The sequence below is a fragment of the Polyodon spathula genome, chromosome 10, assembly GCF_017654505.1.
Source record: "Polyodon spathula isolate WHYD16114869_AA chromosome 10, ASM1765450v1, whole genome shotgun sequence".
In the NCBI taxonomy this organism is placed as follows: Eukaryota; Metazoa; Chordata; class Actinopteri; order Acipenseriformes; family Polyodontidae; genus Polyodon; species Polyodon spathula.
The window spans coordinates 8780917-8799092 of NC_054543.1; the positions used below are offsets into that span (position 1 = coordinate 8780917).

General features: G+C 39.3%; 1 protein-coding gene across 2 annotated transcripts in view; it reads right to left on the reverse strand.

Annotated features, from left to right (window-relative positions):
• Window positions 1-18176, reverse strand: part of LOC121321786 (ligand-dependent corepressor-like) — a 43887-nt gene continuing 25711 nt past the window's right edge. The window contains exon 7 of one of the 2 annotated variants that reach the window (XM_041260988.1): window positions 1-5529. In XM_041260988.1, the coding sequence (XP_041116922.1) occupies window positions 1314-5529 (4216 nt within the window). In that variant the 3' untranslated portion in view covers window positions 1-1313. Of the gene's footprint in view, window positions 5530-16646; window positions 18156-18176 lie in introns of those variants that run through there. The other variant, XM_041260989.1, reaches the window with a different exon arrangement.

The following is an 18176-nucleotide window of genomic DNA, read 5'->3' on the forward strand; positions in this document are numbered from 1 at the left end:
AAAAAAGAAGAGCAGTCAGAGTATAGAAGGATTCGGGTGGGACTAGCTTTATATTACTGAAGCAGACTTTATCTGCGTGAAGACTGCCCCCCCTGCTTGTGCATCAAGTATAAAAACAAGCCTTCCATATCACTCTGACTAGACATACATCTTATAAACCACAATCAATAAGGCACTGCCCCCTTGCCTGATTCAACTCCTCGACCCTTCTTTGATTGCAAGCCCAGTTTAATACCAGACTGGAGCTGTATTCAGCACCAGTCTTCCTTCCTCACGATACTGTCTGTCTCTCTCACACCACCCCTCCAACATGTATTAGGACATAATGTACATACAGAAGTGCTGTACAGTTGACTGGATAACTGCACCCTATTCAAATACATACAGCAGTAACTCAAGTACCACACATATTATTGGTACCAGTGGCTTCAATGTGGTACGAGACTTGAAGTCCACATTCCGGTCCAAAAAATGCAGTAAATGAATACACGTGGGGTACCACAGCACTTGTAGTACAGATTATTCATTTGAATATTTTGCTTAAATGGACTAATAACTAAAGGATCTGAATTTGACCATCTCTCACTTTTCCTAAATTGTTATACAGTATGTTGCCGTCTAGTGATTTGGTAGAACACCATTAGCTCCCCCTTAACAACAGTCTATATTCAAAGCATAAGTAAATATACTTTAATTCTTCCATAACAATGGTAGTGATAGCAACTGCTCTGACCTAGACCAATATGCTCACCTTTTACATTACAGAGAAAAAACTAGGGCAGAAGCATTGTGAATATGAGCTTCAACAAACTATAAATAAAAAAAGACACTAGAAACACCAAATATGCAGCACCTATAAACATATTCAATTTTTCATATGTATTGCATCTCATACGTACAATATGATACACTGTACGACAAAATTATGTGCTCAGTGAGTGGGGTAAAACAGACAACAAATACCCCTCCTCCAGTTCTGAATTTAGTCATGTGTCCTAATACTTGTTGGTGTGTATTATACAGTACATACTGCCCAAATAGTCAAAACTTCTTTATCACACTTTCCCAGAAACGCACATTCCTTCCTGTAAATTGTTTACTGGTATTTTTTTTTTTATTTGGTTATAAAGGCTTGCTCAAGCTTATGGAGGGAGCTTAAACATCTTTAATGCAAGTTTTACACTCAGAACGTATATTCACTTTACAATAGTTTTTACATGGTTACTTTTTTCTATTTGTCTCCCAAAACACAACCTCATCTACATTATAAACCACACCACCACCACCACCACCCGCTTCCCAAAACGTTTATTTTAGTTGACGCTGGACCTTCTGGTACGTTTGGCCAGTGCAGGTTGTATGTCTTTCACCCTCTTTCTTGTCTGTAGCCCCAAACTTACAGAAACTTCAAGCTTTCGCTGAGAGCGAGTCAGCACCTGATCTTGGGATGAAACCACAGCCACCTTGCTAAGTGGGGGAAAAGTGCTGGTCATAGCTCTCGTCTTGAGACACTTTCTCTGGTCTTTTCCGTCACTGGGATCATTGGGGTTAAACCGCATACCTCTTAACTGTGGAGCTTCTTGCCTCCTATCTGCTTCTTTGTAAGTTTTGGGTTGTTTTGTGTCAAGCCTTTTGCCTTTCTGTTTTGTTTCTAAAACCTTGGCAACCACAGAAATTCTTTGAGGTTTTCGAGCTGTCACTGGTGTTTTCTTCAGCGGCTGCTGCTTCTTGTGCCTGTTTCTGCTGCACAGAGCAGATGGTCTGCTGTTGCTCTTGGTTACCTTCTCCTCTGCAGCCACCTTTCTGGTCACAGGAGGGGCATCAACCTTGGTCCTGTTTAAAATTTTCTTTTCCTTCACCTTGTTAGATTCTTGAGGTCTCCCCCTCTGTAGACCCCCTGATTTGGGACCACAGGCCATGATCGGAGACTTTAGAGGTTTCATATGCATACTCTTGTGGTCCATTCCAGAGGTCTCATTTGTCTTTAGCTTGTGCTGCTGCACCTGCAGCTTCCCTCGGATGTTGGAGTACTTCCTAAGGATCCTGGCGCTTGCCGGGCTCTTAACCCCCTGAGGGGTCTTCTGACATTGAACTACTTGCATCTTAGGAGCGATATGGTTACTGCTGGGTTTAGTGGAAATACGAGTGGCACTGGATATTTCTTTTCTTAGCCTCTCTTTGTTACTGCCATTAGCAGATGTATGTTCACTTGCTCTGGCCCACAGCTTTTGGTTCTTTAAATTGTTCTTGGCTGGGGAGGCCATTGCAAACTTTTTTAGATGTTTCTTCAAGCGCTCGGCTTGTATGCTGGGGTAGACATCACGTGATGACCCTGCAGCACTGGAAGAGGAATTATGAAAACAAAGCTGAGTTTCAGATGGCAGACGAGTGTTGATCTTTTTGACTATAACAAGAGACTTGGTTTCAGTCGTTTCCAGGAACCACTGACAAATGTTGGCAAGGTTGAAGGTCTTCATGAATAGCATCTGCACTGGGGAAAATCTCTGTTGATCCAGAGCTTTCGACCTTCTGACCCTGCGTTTGCTCTTCCATATCTCCTTGAGCCTGTCTGCTTTGTTTTTAGGTTTGGGTGCAGGCTGGCCTTCCTTCTCCAGCTGCACCCAGCCCTTGTGCACCTTCTCATACTTGGCGTTTAGGTTGGTGATGAGGTATTGGTTCTCCTCTTCTGTCAAAACCTCCAAGAACTTGGGTGGGTCTTTCACAGAGAGGTCAACATTTGTCAAGCCAAACGGATCAGAATGCAGACCGACATCAGCCCTAGCTTGATACTGCTTACTTATCCCCTTTCTTCCACCTACCATGGATACCTCAGGACACTCCAAGTTGTAAGACTTAAGGACTCGCTTCTTGTGCCTCATTAATGCCTTGGAGGTCAGGGGTTTAACTGTTCCCCTCCCATTCAGCAAGCAGTTACTGCCTTTATCAGGATGCACTTTGCTAAATCTCTCGAGAATCTTGCCCATGGAGTCATCAGGTTTGCCTTCCATTAGTTCACTGTTCAGCAAAGGTGACATCCCCTCTTCCTCTGACAGAAGCACTCTCCTCCTCTCCGAATTGGCCTTCACTGTTACCCACAGCCCTTCCCTTTTGCGGTAGTGTTCGTTTTCGAAAGTAGAGACACTTCCACCCTCCCTGACTTCGTCGCTTTCAAGTTCCTTGGCCAACATAGATTTGTAATTCTGTCTAGTCCGCAAAACATTCTTCTCTTCTACCTCCTCATCAGAGCTGCTTTCAGAGCAGTCCTCCAGCATGTTGTCTGGATCACCAATGCCCTCAAGTATGGTCTTGTGGAAGCAGTCTGCTGGGAAGCTAACTAAATCTGTCCGTTTTAACTCCACTGATTTGCGGAAACGTTTGGCTCCAGGACTTTTAAACAGGGTGACTTGCAGCTCGGGAACCTGCAGAGGGCTGGGTGTGGTCTCTGATGTGGTTTCTCCCATATTGGATGGGGCCTCATCAGAAATCCTTATCTGTTGCCGACTCCGCAGGAGCCTGTCTGAAGTGGCAAACACTTTCCGGTGCCGCTTTTTCACGCATGTATTTTCAGGAGTGCTCCTTCCATCATCTACCGCCAGTGCTTCATGCTTCACGTCCATTTCCGTTACAGTGTCCGATTCTTCTTCCATTTCTTCATCCTTTGAACCGCAAGCAGAGATACTTTCACTACTCTGTTGCAGAACAAGTTTATCTTTCACAAGATGTAATACCTGCTGTTCTGACTCCTGCAGCTCCAGGGTCTCAATTATGGTTCCTATATCATTTCTTGTGTCCTCTACTTGTAGATTATCATCAGGAGTCATCATGGGAGATGTGGATCTTGCTGTGGGTTGCAACTCACTGGCACAGGCTTTGACAGCATTTTCCAAGAGCATCTCTGATCCCAGCTCACTGCCTTCTCTCACTGCTGCTGCTATTGGGATTTCTTCCAGTTGCCCTGAATCCAATTCTTTCTCATCCTTTTGTCTACTGCTGGAAGGTTCTTCTTCAGACTGATCTGTCTGGATCACGGTTTTAGCACATATTTCATTAGTTAAAGGCATTTCTGTCTGCTGCTGCTCCGTTTCCTTGCTGTGTTTCTTTACTAATGAAAGTAGAGCTTTTAAAGGTTGGGAGGTGCCATCTTTGGCCCGAGGTTGGTCGGTCTTACTGGTTTCAACAATCCGCGCAGCATCATGACCCACAGCATAAACACCTCCACCGATCTCCTTGACCAGTGTTTCCTTTGAGGGTGCATTCTGTCCAAGGGTCTCGCCACAGCTGCCAGCAAAGGGTACATCTGTTGGTGGGACACTATCTGGCATGGCTAGCACCTGTTTAGGTGTTATCAAAGTAACAGATTCTGGCATCAGAGAGGGGCAGTTGCCCTTCTCATTGGCAGCAGATTTCCGGGCCAGTGTGCGGACAGTTTTCAGTTCCCAGTACTCTTCGCTGCACATGTGGCCTCTGGTGCTCTTTCTAGCAGTTCGCTGGGAGAAGATAGGTTTCTGTGGCACCGGCTCACATTCAGTAATGGGCTTACTGATGTAAACAATGTCACACTGGTTATCAAGGTCATTCACGATCTGGCACAGAGCAGAACTACGGGGCCTCAAATAGGGCCTCCTTATACTCTTTCGGGCTGTCTTAGGTGAAGCAGGGGAGCTTGAGCATCTGAAAGAAACAGTAGTCTTTGTTGCCCTTCTATCAGGGCTCAGGCCAAGCCACACATCTTTGGTATCACCTAAGGAGCCATTTTTGTCTGCATGATAGAGGTGATCAAAAAGCTGACCAGTCCTTCCTAGTGAAGGATGGAGGCTTCCTGGTGCCAATGCCACACCAATACATTGGGAAGCTCCCTTAAAGTCTGAATACAAAGGAGTTTCTGAGCTGCTCTGCAGATCGTCTAAAGTGCCATCAGTGGGACAAGAGCTTCTACCCCTATTTGCTACATCTACTTTACTGACACAAACGGTGCCACTTGGGTTGCTTTTCACCTTGTCAGAGCGTCCAATGTCCTCTCTTTCAGTTTCGTTGCATTTCAATTCTTTAAGATCTCCAGAAATTAGAGGGAGGTGGCCTAGGGGGATGGAACTATATGCGCAAGATGAAGCAGGAACTGCGTTTCCTTTTGAAGCTGTAGTCAGAGAGGCTTGTTCGATTGGGTTGTTTTGTGCACTCGTAACTTCTATGGAGTCACTAATGCTTCCCGTGGTGGTTGGAATTTCAATGGATTTCTGAGAATCAGAAAAAGGGGGGTTCAGGGAGCTGGTCTCTTGCTCAGTGCCAGGGGCCATGGTTATTTGCAACTGGCAGACAGGGCTACAGTCTGTCTCTGCCATGGCACCATCGCTCACTTTCTGTGGACTTTGAGAAGGAGTGGAGAAAGCTACAGGCTTTACTTCATTCTGCAGGAACCCCAAGGCATCAACAATCTGCTTCTGGTGATGGGGGCACAGTTTGGCCATAAACTGCTCCAGAGAGGAAGGCTTGTCATCTATTGCTTTGGCCTGGCTCAAGTCTTCAGAATCACTGGAAAAAAGGAAGAAAAAAAAAAAAAAAACATAAAACCCTGATTTTGAGCAAAGATTATACCAGCTAAAGATATATTATAAACACAATGTTTAAAAAGAACAAAAAAGTTAAATGCCAAAAAAAAAAAAAACACAGTACCATAATTCCTTGCTAAAGATTTTCTAATTAAGGAGAATGTGAAGCTCTAGAATACAGGTTGATCTTTGAGAAGTCTTAATTGCTGCAACATATTTTACAGGATCTGCACCTTGGGTTTCTACACATCACTGTAAACTTATGCAGGGTATCTGATATCTGCTGCCTTCTTAGTAAATACATTTTCTGAAGGGACAATAAAACCCTTGCATACCAATATAACTTGCTCTATTGTTGGATTTGATGTATCTGTTTCATTGTAACCTGCAGCTGCTCTCATCAGGGAGCCCTATGAACCAAATGCTGCATCTCCACAATTTTATTGCACAAATGATTTAAAGTGAATAGTTTTTACAAGTGTCCAGAGCAGAGGATTCACAACCTTCACAGAATTTGTGATCTTCATTAAAGCATGACTGGTTAATGTTCCTTTACAAACTTCTTTTGTATTGTATTACCTGATTTATATTAAATGTTGCTTTGAAATCGCCACACTGCCTTCCTGCCAAGATTAGATCTGAGTAAATAAACTGCAGCAGAATGCTTTTACCATTGCACCTGGAACAAAATCTATTTATTTTTAATGTGATTCCCGCATCACACACTGGCCTGAGAGATGCAACACATATAATGCAGATTTGTGAGGCATGACAGAAATATGACATGCAGCACAACACAAGGTCATACAGAACACACAGCAGAACCCAAGGGAATTGGAAGAGAAGTGGAAGCTGTACAACTGTTCTTTTTATGCACACAGACCATAATTTGTTTTAAAAATTCATCACCAAATCCATGGTTTCTAACAGCGAGTGAAGCGTGAAAATCAACACGGTAAAGCATTGCACATCCCACATCAACCTCAAATGCATTTATTTAACCAAGGGAGGAGTTGAACATATATATTTCTTTTAGAACTATTCACTGGATCTCTAGAGGCACACCCAACATGCTGGTTTAATTTGCAGTTAATTAGTGTGTGTATGTATGTATGTATATGTGTATATATATATATATATATATATATATATATATATATATATATATATATATATATATATATATATATATATATATATATATATATATATATGTTGTATATTATAACATAAATTTTTTTGTGTTTAAAAAAATATGTTTTATTTGGGAATCATCTGGCCCCAGAAGTCAAGATGATTGAAGGCAAGAATTCCTTTGTGTTGCGATACCCTTGTTCGGTGTTTGTGTAGGAGTGTGTGTTTATGATCCAGGCTGAAAACCCAACCTGTTACTCCCTGCAATGCACTATGGCTTCGTGCTGGATCGTTTCCAATACCAGCAGCTTGTAGACTCAATGACAGACATGTCCAAATTGCTACACGTGATTTTGCACAGGCTATCAGCAAACGAGAACCTCTCCTTTTTTCAACTAGTGATGAGGTTCTGTTAGCTAGTGTGAGAGAACAAATATGCACCTCACAAAGGACAAGCCCATTTCCCCATGGCAAGATATACATGAACTATACAGGATGATCAATAACCACTGCCAACAGGTTTGATAAAATCCAACTGGCTGGTCCCCAAGATATAACCTCCATTAGAGTAACCAGATGAAAACTAGAATCAAGTCACCTCGAGCTACATTCTTCAGAACCTCAATATTTGTGGTAAAACATATCTGTACCGCATTCTTTCATGTGTGGATTGTACGAGACAGAAAAGGCCAGAATACAACATCAAACGCAACGTTTCATAAAATAAGGCAAATAGCTACTTAGATGGAGGCCTCGATTCCAATCAATTACAAGTCAGACTGAATAAACAGATGGCCATGACCTACAGTTGAATACTCTCTTCTTGTTTACACAGGTACAAAGTTAGGAAAATAAAGCATGTTTAGATCTAAATGAAGCACTGTATTGAGATTAGTGTTCAACATCACAATGACTTGTTCTGTATGTCCCGTGTAACTCAATATTATCCTTCATACTGGCTTAACTTCCCATGTGTATGCAGTGACTGCTGGAAATACAAAAAAGGAAAACTATTTAGAGGGGAAATTTTCACAACATGCCGAGGAATTAGTTACAAATCAAGAATATGCACCACAAGTATATATTTTTTCACAACAAAATTTATTAGAATAGTGGTTCGAAAAGAATTGATTTTAGCATCCAGTGAGTACGACCTTACACAACATTACAATGTGTTGCGGAAATGAAATCTTCTAATAGAATACAACATAACCAGTAAAATATTACACATGCACAAAGACAGAATTAATCAGCATTGCCTGACATTCAATGCAAAAGATCACAGAAATAATAAAAAAAAAAAGTACTTCATCACATACATTAGGACACAGCTTAGTTATTTATTTATTTATTTATTTTAGTCCAATCAAGTCAAAATAAATTAAAATGGAATTGCATTAAAAAATTATATATAGTGCAATCAAACGAACATGATTCTTGTGATCATTTAAGTGCTCCACTAAATAGACGCTGATCATAGCTTGGAATCACACAGTACAAAAAGAAACTGAACAAAAAAAAATACATAAATAAAAACTTCAGTACAAGAGAAATATTAATTATACAATTGTGTCAAACTGTAAACAGTAAATATTGAAATGAGGTCAGTGAAGTTATTGGAGTGCCTGTTTTCTGAACATCAGACTGAACCGAGAGGAACGTGGGTCATTGTTTTCGAAGTGCTCTTAACTGTAGCAAATGGGATGAGGTATTTTAAAAACAGATTTGATATATATATATATGAAAGAAAACAAGTCAAACCCTGAAATTATCAGTAAATAGTGCAAGGACAGTAACACAGCCCCCACGTAAGCACTTCAATTAGATACAACGTCCGTTTCCTTCAAAATACAGCTATTACTTTTTATTCCTTTACTACCTCAACATGCTTGTTGTCTTTGCTTAATTGTTTCCCCATCAAATTTTCTTTTCAAAATTAGAGAGAAAAAACTTAAACAAAAACTTAAATGAAGACACAAAGGTTCACAAAAGCCTGCTAAAGGCTTGATGAAACATTTCTTATTTAAAATAAATAAAAATATGCCACTCACCATCACGGCCACTAAGACAAAGTAAGCAATGGAATTAGCTAGGTGATTTGTTACTGCGCCCAACAAAGATAACATTGAAGCCTTTTACAAGGAACCCCAGTTAACAAAAGATTTTATTCAACCCCCATCAATAACCCTAAAATAAATATTCTAGGGTAGGCAAGTGATGCAGAATGTAGTTAAACCCATGCTGATTTGATACAAATTAAATGTGGCATAGGGACTAGATTAGTAGCATGCAATACTTCTGCAACCCTATGCCTTTCAGCAGCATGGTAGCAGTAACATAGCATAGCAGCCCTAAGTCAAGGTAATTTAAAAAATGTAAAAAGATCACTTAGCACATCTCTAGCAAGGTTTTTGCCTACATAACAAAAACTTATTTTCAAAACGATTAAAAATGCACATATTAAAAACGCATAAAAAAAAAAAACACAATATGAAATGTTGAAATAAAAACAGAGATGATGTCCAGAGAACAGGACCCCGGTAATCTGACGAGCAGTAAGAACAGAATGCCACTATTTAAGTGTCCGAGGCACTGTGTGCTGGAGAGTTTAATGCAGCGTTAAAAACACTGTTTGGCTAATATTTCACCTAAACAGAGTTAAAAATTGACATTCATTAAAATTTTAAAAACTAAACAAAAAACAAAACAAAAAAACACACCCTCTTTAACAGGCATGTTTTCCTTTATTTATTTATATTATTAATAAGAAAAGTCACTGCTAGGCTTCAGAATCTACAGAAAGTACCTGAATTGAATGAGTAGTGTGTAAAATGTCCCTGAGGGTTTTTTTCTTTTTTTTTTTTTCTTTTTTTTTCTTTTCTTAAAACAGTGAGTTAAATCTGAGCCTGGAAATCTGTATATACAAGTAATTCACACAAATCTGTTGATTTTAAAAGAGCTGACAGTGGACAAGCAGGGATAGATTTAGGAGAGAGAGAGAGAGAGAGAGAGAGAGAGAGAGAGAGAGAGAGAGAGAGAGAGAGAGCAGTTATTTTGTACAATAATTTTTTTAAAAGCATCATCAGGTTAAAACACTACAGTACCAGCAATACACATTGTAAGTGTGTATGTTAAGAACAGTGAACTGCAAAACATTTTTTTTGTGTGTGTTTGCAACTATTCAAGTGTTCACAAGCTCCCAAGACAGCATCTCAAAGACATTCCCTACCAAATGGGACTGTCTAAATAGTCCAGTACAGTCCTGGGGACTGCTACTGTTTACATGAGTTATTTATTTATTTTTTGCACCAGAAAGGATTAAATTCAACATTACATTGTAACATGTAAGCAAGACCCCACCCACCGACGCTCACTGCAGGCAGTGTCTTAGGAGCATTTTAAATATACCTTCCCTGCTAAACACAAACTCAAGGCATGGGTAGTGCTGATACTTGATTACTATGTACAAATCTCCCCCCCATTTATATTTATATAATATAATATACATTTAAAAATTAAAAGGAAAAAAGGATCCACTCCGCACAACAGCAGGCTTTTCTATAGTAAACTTGAACATATTCTCCTCAAAAAGATATTTATGAACATGGCTTGAAAATTAGAGGGAGAAATGTCTGCTAACTTATTCCCTGAATTGAACAACAACAGACATTTTGTTTCCCTTCCACTCAATATGGAAAGCGTTTGTTTTTTTTTACATTCACTTTTCTTGATGTAGAAAAGAAAAGAAACAGAATATATATATATATATATATTTCTATATATATTATATATATAATATATATATATATATATGATATAATATATATATATTTATTTATTTCCTGAATTCCAGCAGTAAAAAGCACTAATTACGTAGTAAGGAAAAGAGCTGAATACCTTGCAGGATGCCCCTTTAATCCTTTGTTAAAAGGAAAATAGAAGCTGTAGTGGTACCAATAATTAGTCTATTTACTAAAGGGATGTGGCAGTCACCCAGAATCAGGACTTTGAAATGGTCAAATGATTTTAAGCAGAACGTTTTTCTTTTATTTTCTGATTTATAGTCAAATATGAATTCCACGACCCTTAAGATTAACAAATATAGATCACTTTCATTTTGATTTAATTAGTCTTCTTTTCAGAGGGTGATCCCTGTGTCCTGTTTTGAAACAACCATGAAATCCCCTTCTATCAATTATATACTATTAAATATACAAAGTAACACAAATAAACATGTGAATGTTGCTACAAGTCAGATAAGTGCTTTAAAAACAGTACTTAAAAGCATGAGCTAATACAAACTTTTTTTTTTTTTAAAGAATGAATCTTTTCAAAAAAAAAAAAAAAAAAAAAAAAAACCTACCCCTTTTATCTACACCACCAAATACTACCCCCACTCCAAGTGCCCTAAGTTAAGCCCTGTGCACTACAATGCTGCTTGTAGAATAACCAAAGGCTGCCCCACAATGAGTAAAGAGACACGCTGTCCCTGGTGGATAACGATACTTGCATGGCTGTTTTGAGGTATAATGTTTTGTTAGGGTTAATGAAACAGAACACACAGGGCATCTGAATTTATATGGTTGCTGGAAGGTGCAGAAAAAGTATTTAAAAATCAGCTTATGCGCTTCAGAATCTCAACCCAAAAATACAACTCTAGAGATAACCACGGTCCTGTTCCTTATCGCTACAACTTACACAGGTAAACACAAAAACAATACATCTTTAGTCAGACAGCTAGTAATCTTTGACCAGAACCCAAATAGCTACCTCAAATATACAGGGCATTGAACAATATTAAATCAAGATTTATTTTTATGAGTCTCGTTTTCTTTCTGCTCACATAGGAGCACCTTTGGTAGGTAAAGTAAACATTAAACTAAACATACAAAAAACAAGAATCCCAGCCCTGGTAAACAGACCTGTAGTGTAAGCACAAGGGTATGTTCGCAACAATCAACATGGTTTCGAGTTTCACAGCACCAGAAGGGATCACCCTGGTTTTCATTTCTTTTAACCTGGGTCAAGGTGTGAAAAGAAAAAAACTTACTTCACTCTTAACTTTGTCAATATAAGACATAAAATCAACATTCACAGGAGGGGAGGATTAGATAGCATGGGTGCCATGCCATATAAAATGGGAGGGTCCTTCCAGACACAAAGGAATAGAAGGGGTCATTTTTTATTTAACGGTTTTACATTTCTATTCCTTACCGCAGGTTTAAAAAAAAAAAAAAAAGTGTGAAAAGATTGTGAAGTGAGATGCACATGCCAGAGAAACGTTTTTCTTTTCCATCTGAACAACACATCAGGACAGTGCAAGGGGGCACTCTATAAAAAATAAAAACAGAAAAAGAGACACCTTGCGCAGGCTATATGTTAAATAAACCAAGCACAACAAGATAATTTACAACAGAGGTGAGCAACACCTGAACTAAAATCCACATCTTACCAACACCGACATGCCTCAATTCATACATTTACAATCTACCCTTTAAAATATTCAACAGCTTTTGTGAGGAGTCATAAAATTTTGAACAGGACCTTTAAATATTCACATTCCGACAAATGCTGAGTTTTCAGAAGTGTCTTAAATATTGCAGTTAATACTTCTACCCAGTCCCAACGCTATACTCTTAACTCAACAATGACGTATTTTAAAGAATTAAACAGGAGTTGTTTCGGAATGGAATTCAGGACTATGACACACATACATATATATATATATATATATATATATATATATATATATATATATATATATATATATATATATAGTGAACATTGAAAAATAATGTAATCAAACGTGTGAATTACGTGTTTGTTAGATGGCAGGTGATGCGACAGGGAATACATGCATTCCGTTGAGAACCGGTATCAAACTGTTTAACGTTGTTATGGAGCATTAAAGTGAAGTGGAGCCCAGTATAAATCATGCGCAACCAGAGGGGTATTATTCCTGCCATTTGTAACGTAATGCTCATATACGGTTATCCTTCCAATAACAACAAAGTCAAATGTTATGTACAGATGCTAAAGGATTCAGTTTTTCAAAAATAATCTTGTAAACTTCAAGCAAGAAATTCAGGAGCAACTTCCACTATATTCTATCACAGGTCTTTTTTTTTCCTCTCTCTTCAGGGCTCATGCTGTTAATTCATTCTGACCAACATGTTTCTCTTTTACAAGCTTTTCTTTTTAATTGTTTTTTAATAGCATCTTATAAATACAGATGGTACTAATAAACATGAGTCAGGCTGAGGTAGTAAAGCCTATTCTAGAACAGAAATTGATTATAAAAAGGAGTGTTCTAATGAAAAGGGGTCTCATGAAAACACTGTTCATGCAAAGTCTGTTAAAGAGGTGACCCTTAAGGCAGCAATGAAATATATGGCCATGAACCAAGATTTTAAATACATTGAGAATGTGAGACAAAATGATCTAAAAAAAAAAAAAAAAATGGCGAGGATGTATGCTTATACCCTCCTCCCCTAATAAAAAGACTTCTGGTAGGAATCATTCTTGTGTTTCAAAACATAAAAATCCTTCATAAATATATGTGAACACCCACCAGAGTAACTGAAAGCAGCAAGCTCGACAAAGTGGGCCACTCGGCAAGTACAGATTTGTGCCAAGAGTTTAAATGTAGTCTCTCATAACTGTGATAAGATAACAAAATATTGACTTGCCTACCTTTCAAGTGCTACTGCACCTTTCACATACTGATTAAATCTACAGGGTTAATGATTTCACAGAAAACAAAACAAAAAAGTATTCCAATGGCAGACTTCGTACTGATCTCCCGTTTTCAAAATACAAGAGGAAATAGCTGTGTCTCTTTTGCAAGCGTTAACGAATGTCAAAAACAAAGCAAAAAACCCTGATGCACAACAGAGACAATCCTTTACGGACCAAATAAAACACAACACACATCTTTAACAACAGTTTTGCTAGAAATCGTTCTAGTTTTTCATACTGGGCACTACTTTAGAGCTACTGGTACATTACCTCTTACTCCAATGCTCAGAGCTCAGTAAAACGTCTTTACTGTAACTGAGAGACACTGAAACTGACAGCAGCTGAGAAGTAAAGTCATCAGTCAGTGACCTTTTCTATTTAATTGGCAAAACGTTAAACGCTGTGGACACATGCTGTTGTGTCCTTGACTGTTGTGGACACCATAAGGGTGTCACTAGATGCAACAAAACTACATTATAGTGTAGAATTGATGTTATATAAAACTTTAAATAATCCACTTTTCTGGATCCCTGATGTGCGCTATAACTGGTAGCAAGTAGTGGTTTAAGACCTGAAGTGTGCACAGCTGATCCGCTGCACTGAAGTAAACCTGGGTCCTGTAATAAGTAATAAAACTGCTTTAAAACAGCCTGAATTATGTTCTAACTGGTAAATACCGAATTGTTCTGAAGACCTGATGTGTTTTAACTGTTTTACAATCAGCTGCTCTTGAGATGTGACCTGAGGTATAACTGAAGTGATATGTGGTTTAAACAACCAGACATGTTATACAAAAGTGTGGGGTCAAGTCAATCCACTTGACCCACCTTTAAGCCTCCATTTAATGCTTCAGTATTCCACAAATTACAGTGGAACTCTACATTCCATCACTGGAACTACATTTTATTATTATGGATTCTTTTTACAGGGTGGGTTGAACACAGACTCCAGCTGGTGTTAAATGTGCCACGAGTATTACTAAATAATAATGCTATGCAGGCTAAGTTCTTCCTCAGTCCACTCAGCTCCAAAAGCCGACGTGTATGGTGTATATGTGGAACAAACTAGGCTGCCTACTGTATCTTTATCAATGTTAAAAACACACACTCAACAAGAGGTATTTTACAGAAGCTTGATTTCCAGAAATACTGGTGGTCTTACCTGAAATCATGCTCAAAAGCATATCAAATATGTTCTGATACTGAGGTAATCATTACGCTTAGTATAGCCAAGTGCTTATATGGGTAGGTATGTCTACATTTTCTAAACTGATAAATATGGCTGCCCTACTATCCTGAGATATTTTAAGCTTACAGACAGAAAAGCCTTTAAGGGTCAGATTAGAGCTAGGTAAACACAAGGAGGCCATTTTGGGGGGCTGTGGCGGCTGTTACCGGAGAGACAGACAGTATTAGCAGCAGTACTGAAGAGGTTGGGCTAGGATTGTTTGTGTCTCCATGTTACCAAGTCAGACTTTGGTAGCAAACTTCACATTTTGGGCAGGCAGGCCAGGCAATGCCCACTAAATATACAGTATGTATCCCCCCCTCCCCTCCCCTCCCCTGGGAGCCAGGAAGGGGGAATGAGGGGTTCTCTCCACTGAAAGATCTGAAATAAGTCCTGCAGGCACCATTCTTCATCAAATGCCCATAGAAAGCTATATTCAACATGTTTGTATTTTTGTTTATATAACCAGTGTAAAAAAAAATCTGAACTTCATCAGACACTTAAAATACTGTATGCTATTAAAATGAGTTAGGCAGGTAATGCTGCACCCCATGACTGCAAGTCTACAGGTCTCCTAACCTGGAATATGGTATAGATGTACTGCATATTACTTCATTAGGTACCCACATAAATAAATATATAAATAAATAAATAATTCTCGTGATGCTAGGGGCCATTGGCTAGTAAAAAAAAAAAAAAAAAAAACCTTAAGTAAACAGAGACAAATACAGTATAGCATACATCATACTGTGTAGGTATACGTGTGTGTCAGTGTATGTATTCATACAGTAAATCTTTATACATACTTTATTGTACTTGGTGTGTATTATCGGAGTGCATATGTGAATGTTTGCATTGACGTATGTGTTTGTGTAAACTTTAAACAAATCTTAATCTTAAGGATCTGCTACCGAATACTCCAAGATAAAAAACTAAAAAAAAGGAGACACATGGGCTCTGGACAAGTGTATATAGATGCCCTGTAGACAACCAACCTGGCGCAGAAGTACTGAGAAGTTCTCAGAAGTGAATACCTGAAGAGATCTGAAGACTGCTTGACAGCTAGCTGTGTTTTGTCATTTCAGACCAGGCAGTATTGGAGGAAGTGCGATCAGAACAGAACAAGTGCTAATTGCATAAAAAAAAAAAAAAAAAAGGAGAACAGTATGATCTTAAAACTGCTTTTTCTTTTTTTCCTTAAACCAAAAGGTGACTTCCAGAAAGTTACAATTCACTGTAGGGCTTCCACACTTTTTATCTCTGCCTATTTAATCTACCTACCTATTTAATAGGTTATCAGGGGCTAAGCCAACGCATACACACCTCCCATTCTTTCAGTCCTGGTGGGGACAGAATTAAAATTGATCAATAAGTTTGGCTATCTGACATCAACCAGTGTATGCTAGAGGTAATTATTTATATTTAAAAAAATAAATAAAAATTAAAAAAATGTTTGGATCCAAGCTTTAATCTTCAGAATTTTTGCTCTTTGAAAAATCAGACCCTAAAGCTTATCTGTTACCCTCCCCTCTTTTTAAAAGTGCTTTTTCAAAAGTTCAGACACAAGCCTCCCCCCGTATATAAAATATGTATATACATATGAATCCATTACCATATGCTTAAAAGGAAAATGTCAGCTAAAATGAAAAGGCAGGCTTTTATCATTACCAATAACTATAGCAAGATCAACAGTTATTTCCCTAAACTTAACAGCCCTCACAAAATAGCCAGCGTGTCAGCTGAGTGATTTCACTGGCAGAAACTGGAAAACAAAAGAAATTATTCAACAGGAAAAAATAATGATCCTACTGACCTTAAGTGCAGAAAAGCAACAAAAAGACAGGTTTGACAGCTTGTCCAGCTCAAGTTAAGAGCTAAACAAACAAAATACAGAAAATATACAGTGCAAAAAAAAAAAAAAAAAAAAGCAAGAGCAAAACAGAATTGCAAACTGCTTTCGTCTTGAAAGACAGAAAAAAAGTGACGTTGATTTGAACAGCAAAGTTCAATAATGGCTCTGCCTACAACTAGATGGCCCTACTAGGAGTTGTCTTAAGGAGCAGATCAAAAAAATCACTTATCCTTCACTTATTTAAAATTGAGACAAAAGTATATCACCTCTTGATGATCATATCATCTTTGAAAGAAAAAATAAAAGAAAGAAAAAGGCGGGGTTGCAGGACGGGAAGAGATTCATATCTGGTCATCGGAACTAGACTGGAACCATCCAGGTTGGTCCACAAATTGGTTTAATCTGCTGTCGCAAGCCCACAGTAAAGTCCTGTCTGCACTCTGGGTTCAAGCTTGCTTGGGAGGAGGGGGAGGGATACTCACTCAAAGCTACACTTTAAAACGGTATCGGGTAACACTGTTTCAGAAACCAAATGCTTGCTACAGCGTTAAAAGAATTACTGTAAAGTGAGCAAATGGTTTTTCAAAAAGTTTTGCACTTAAATTTCTGCTTTTGTGCTCACCCAGATACTGCAAAGTAAATTGGCACTCTAATGAAGCCCCACCCAATTTCTTTACTCGTCTTTCGAATCCCTAGCCCCCTGCGACCCTTCACCCCGGAGCGAAGGATCTGACTCCTGTCCCTCCATACTCGCAAGTTTAACTTTTTTCTTTGGAGGGTTTTTCAGTGTTCCCAGCCTCTCTTTCACTTTGTACTCCAGTGTACTGTGGGGGATCCCATATATGTTTTGTGCCTTTGACACACTCATCTTCCCGTTCATCACCACCGAAATGGCCTCCTCTAGGATCTCGCTATTATACTGCCGGTAGCGCCCCCGTTTCTTCCTCGGCTGCTTTGAATTGGGGTCTCCCTCAGTATCAGAAGTTGGGTACTGTTGTCCAGAAGTTGATTGTTCTGCATCTGAACCCCAGAAGTCAGCACCCCTCTCAAGGATGCCTCCGCAGCCTGTTCTTCGGTTTTGTTTGGGGAGAATGGCCCGTAGCTTCTTGCTGAGTGCACTTTCAGAGTGAGGACTCACCACCAGCGACCCATAGCCGTACAGGTCTGACGCATGAGAGTCCCAGGACAGGTCCATGCCTCGAACCTGGGGGATCTTGAGATCAACTGGAGCAGAGTTTCCAGGGTCCCTTTTTCCCTCCTGCAATTTTGTTTGTGTTGAACCCTTGTGGTATGCAACAGAATTCTCAAAGAGAAAAGGGAGGTCCTTCAGGTCCTTAAGTGCACTGTTCCCCCTGAACTTCAGGTGGTTGTCAAAACGTGGCTTACTCCAGGAGCCTTGCCTGGAATGAGTGGAGCGCTGTCCATGCTTTAGCAGCCCCATCGATTCCAGGCTAGCCAGAGAGACAGGTGGCTGTTGCAGCTGCTGTTTCCGGTTCTGTAGCTCCTCTTTAATCTGTAGCGAGCGAGCCATTGGAGGCTTAAGAGGGCAGGAGTGGTCGTAACTCTCCCTCGTCCCGTCCTGCAAGTTTCTCTGAGGCAGCCCACCCGCATCTCTGGAATGTCCGTCTTCACGGTTGCGGTCAGCTCTCCCTGGTCGCCTAATTGAATGGAAGGAAATT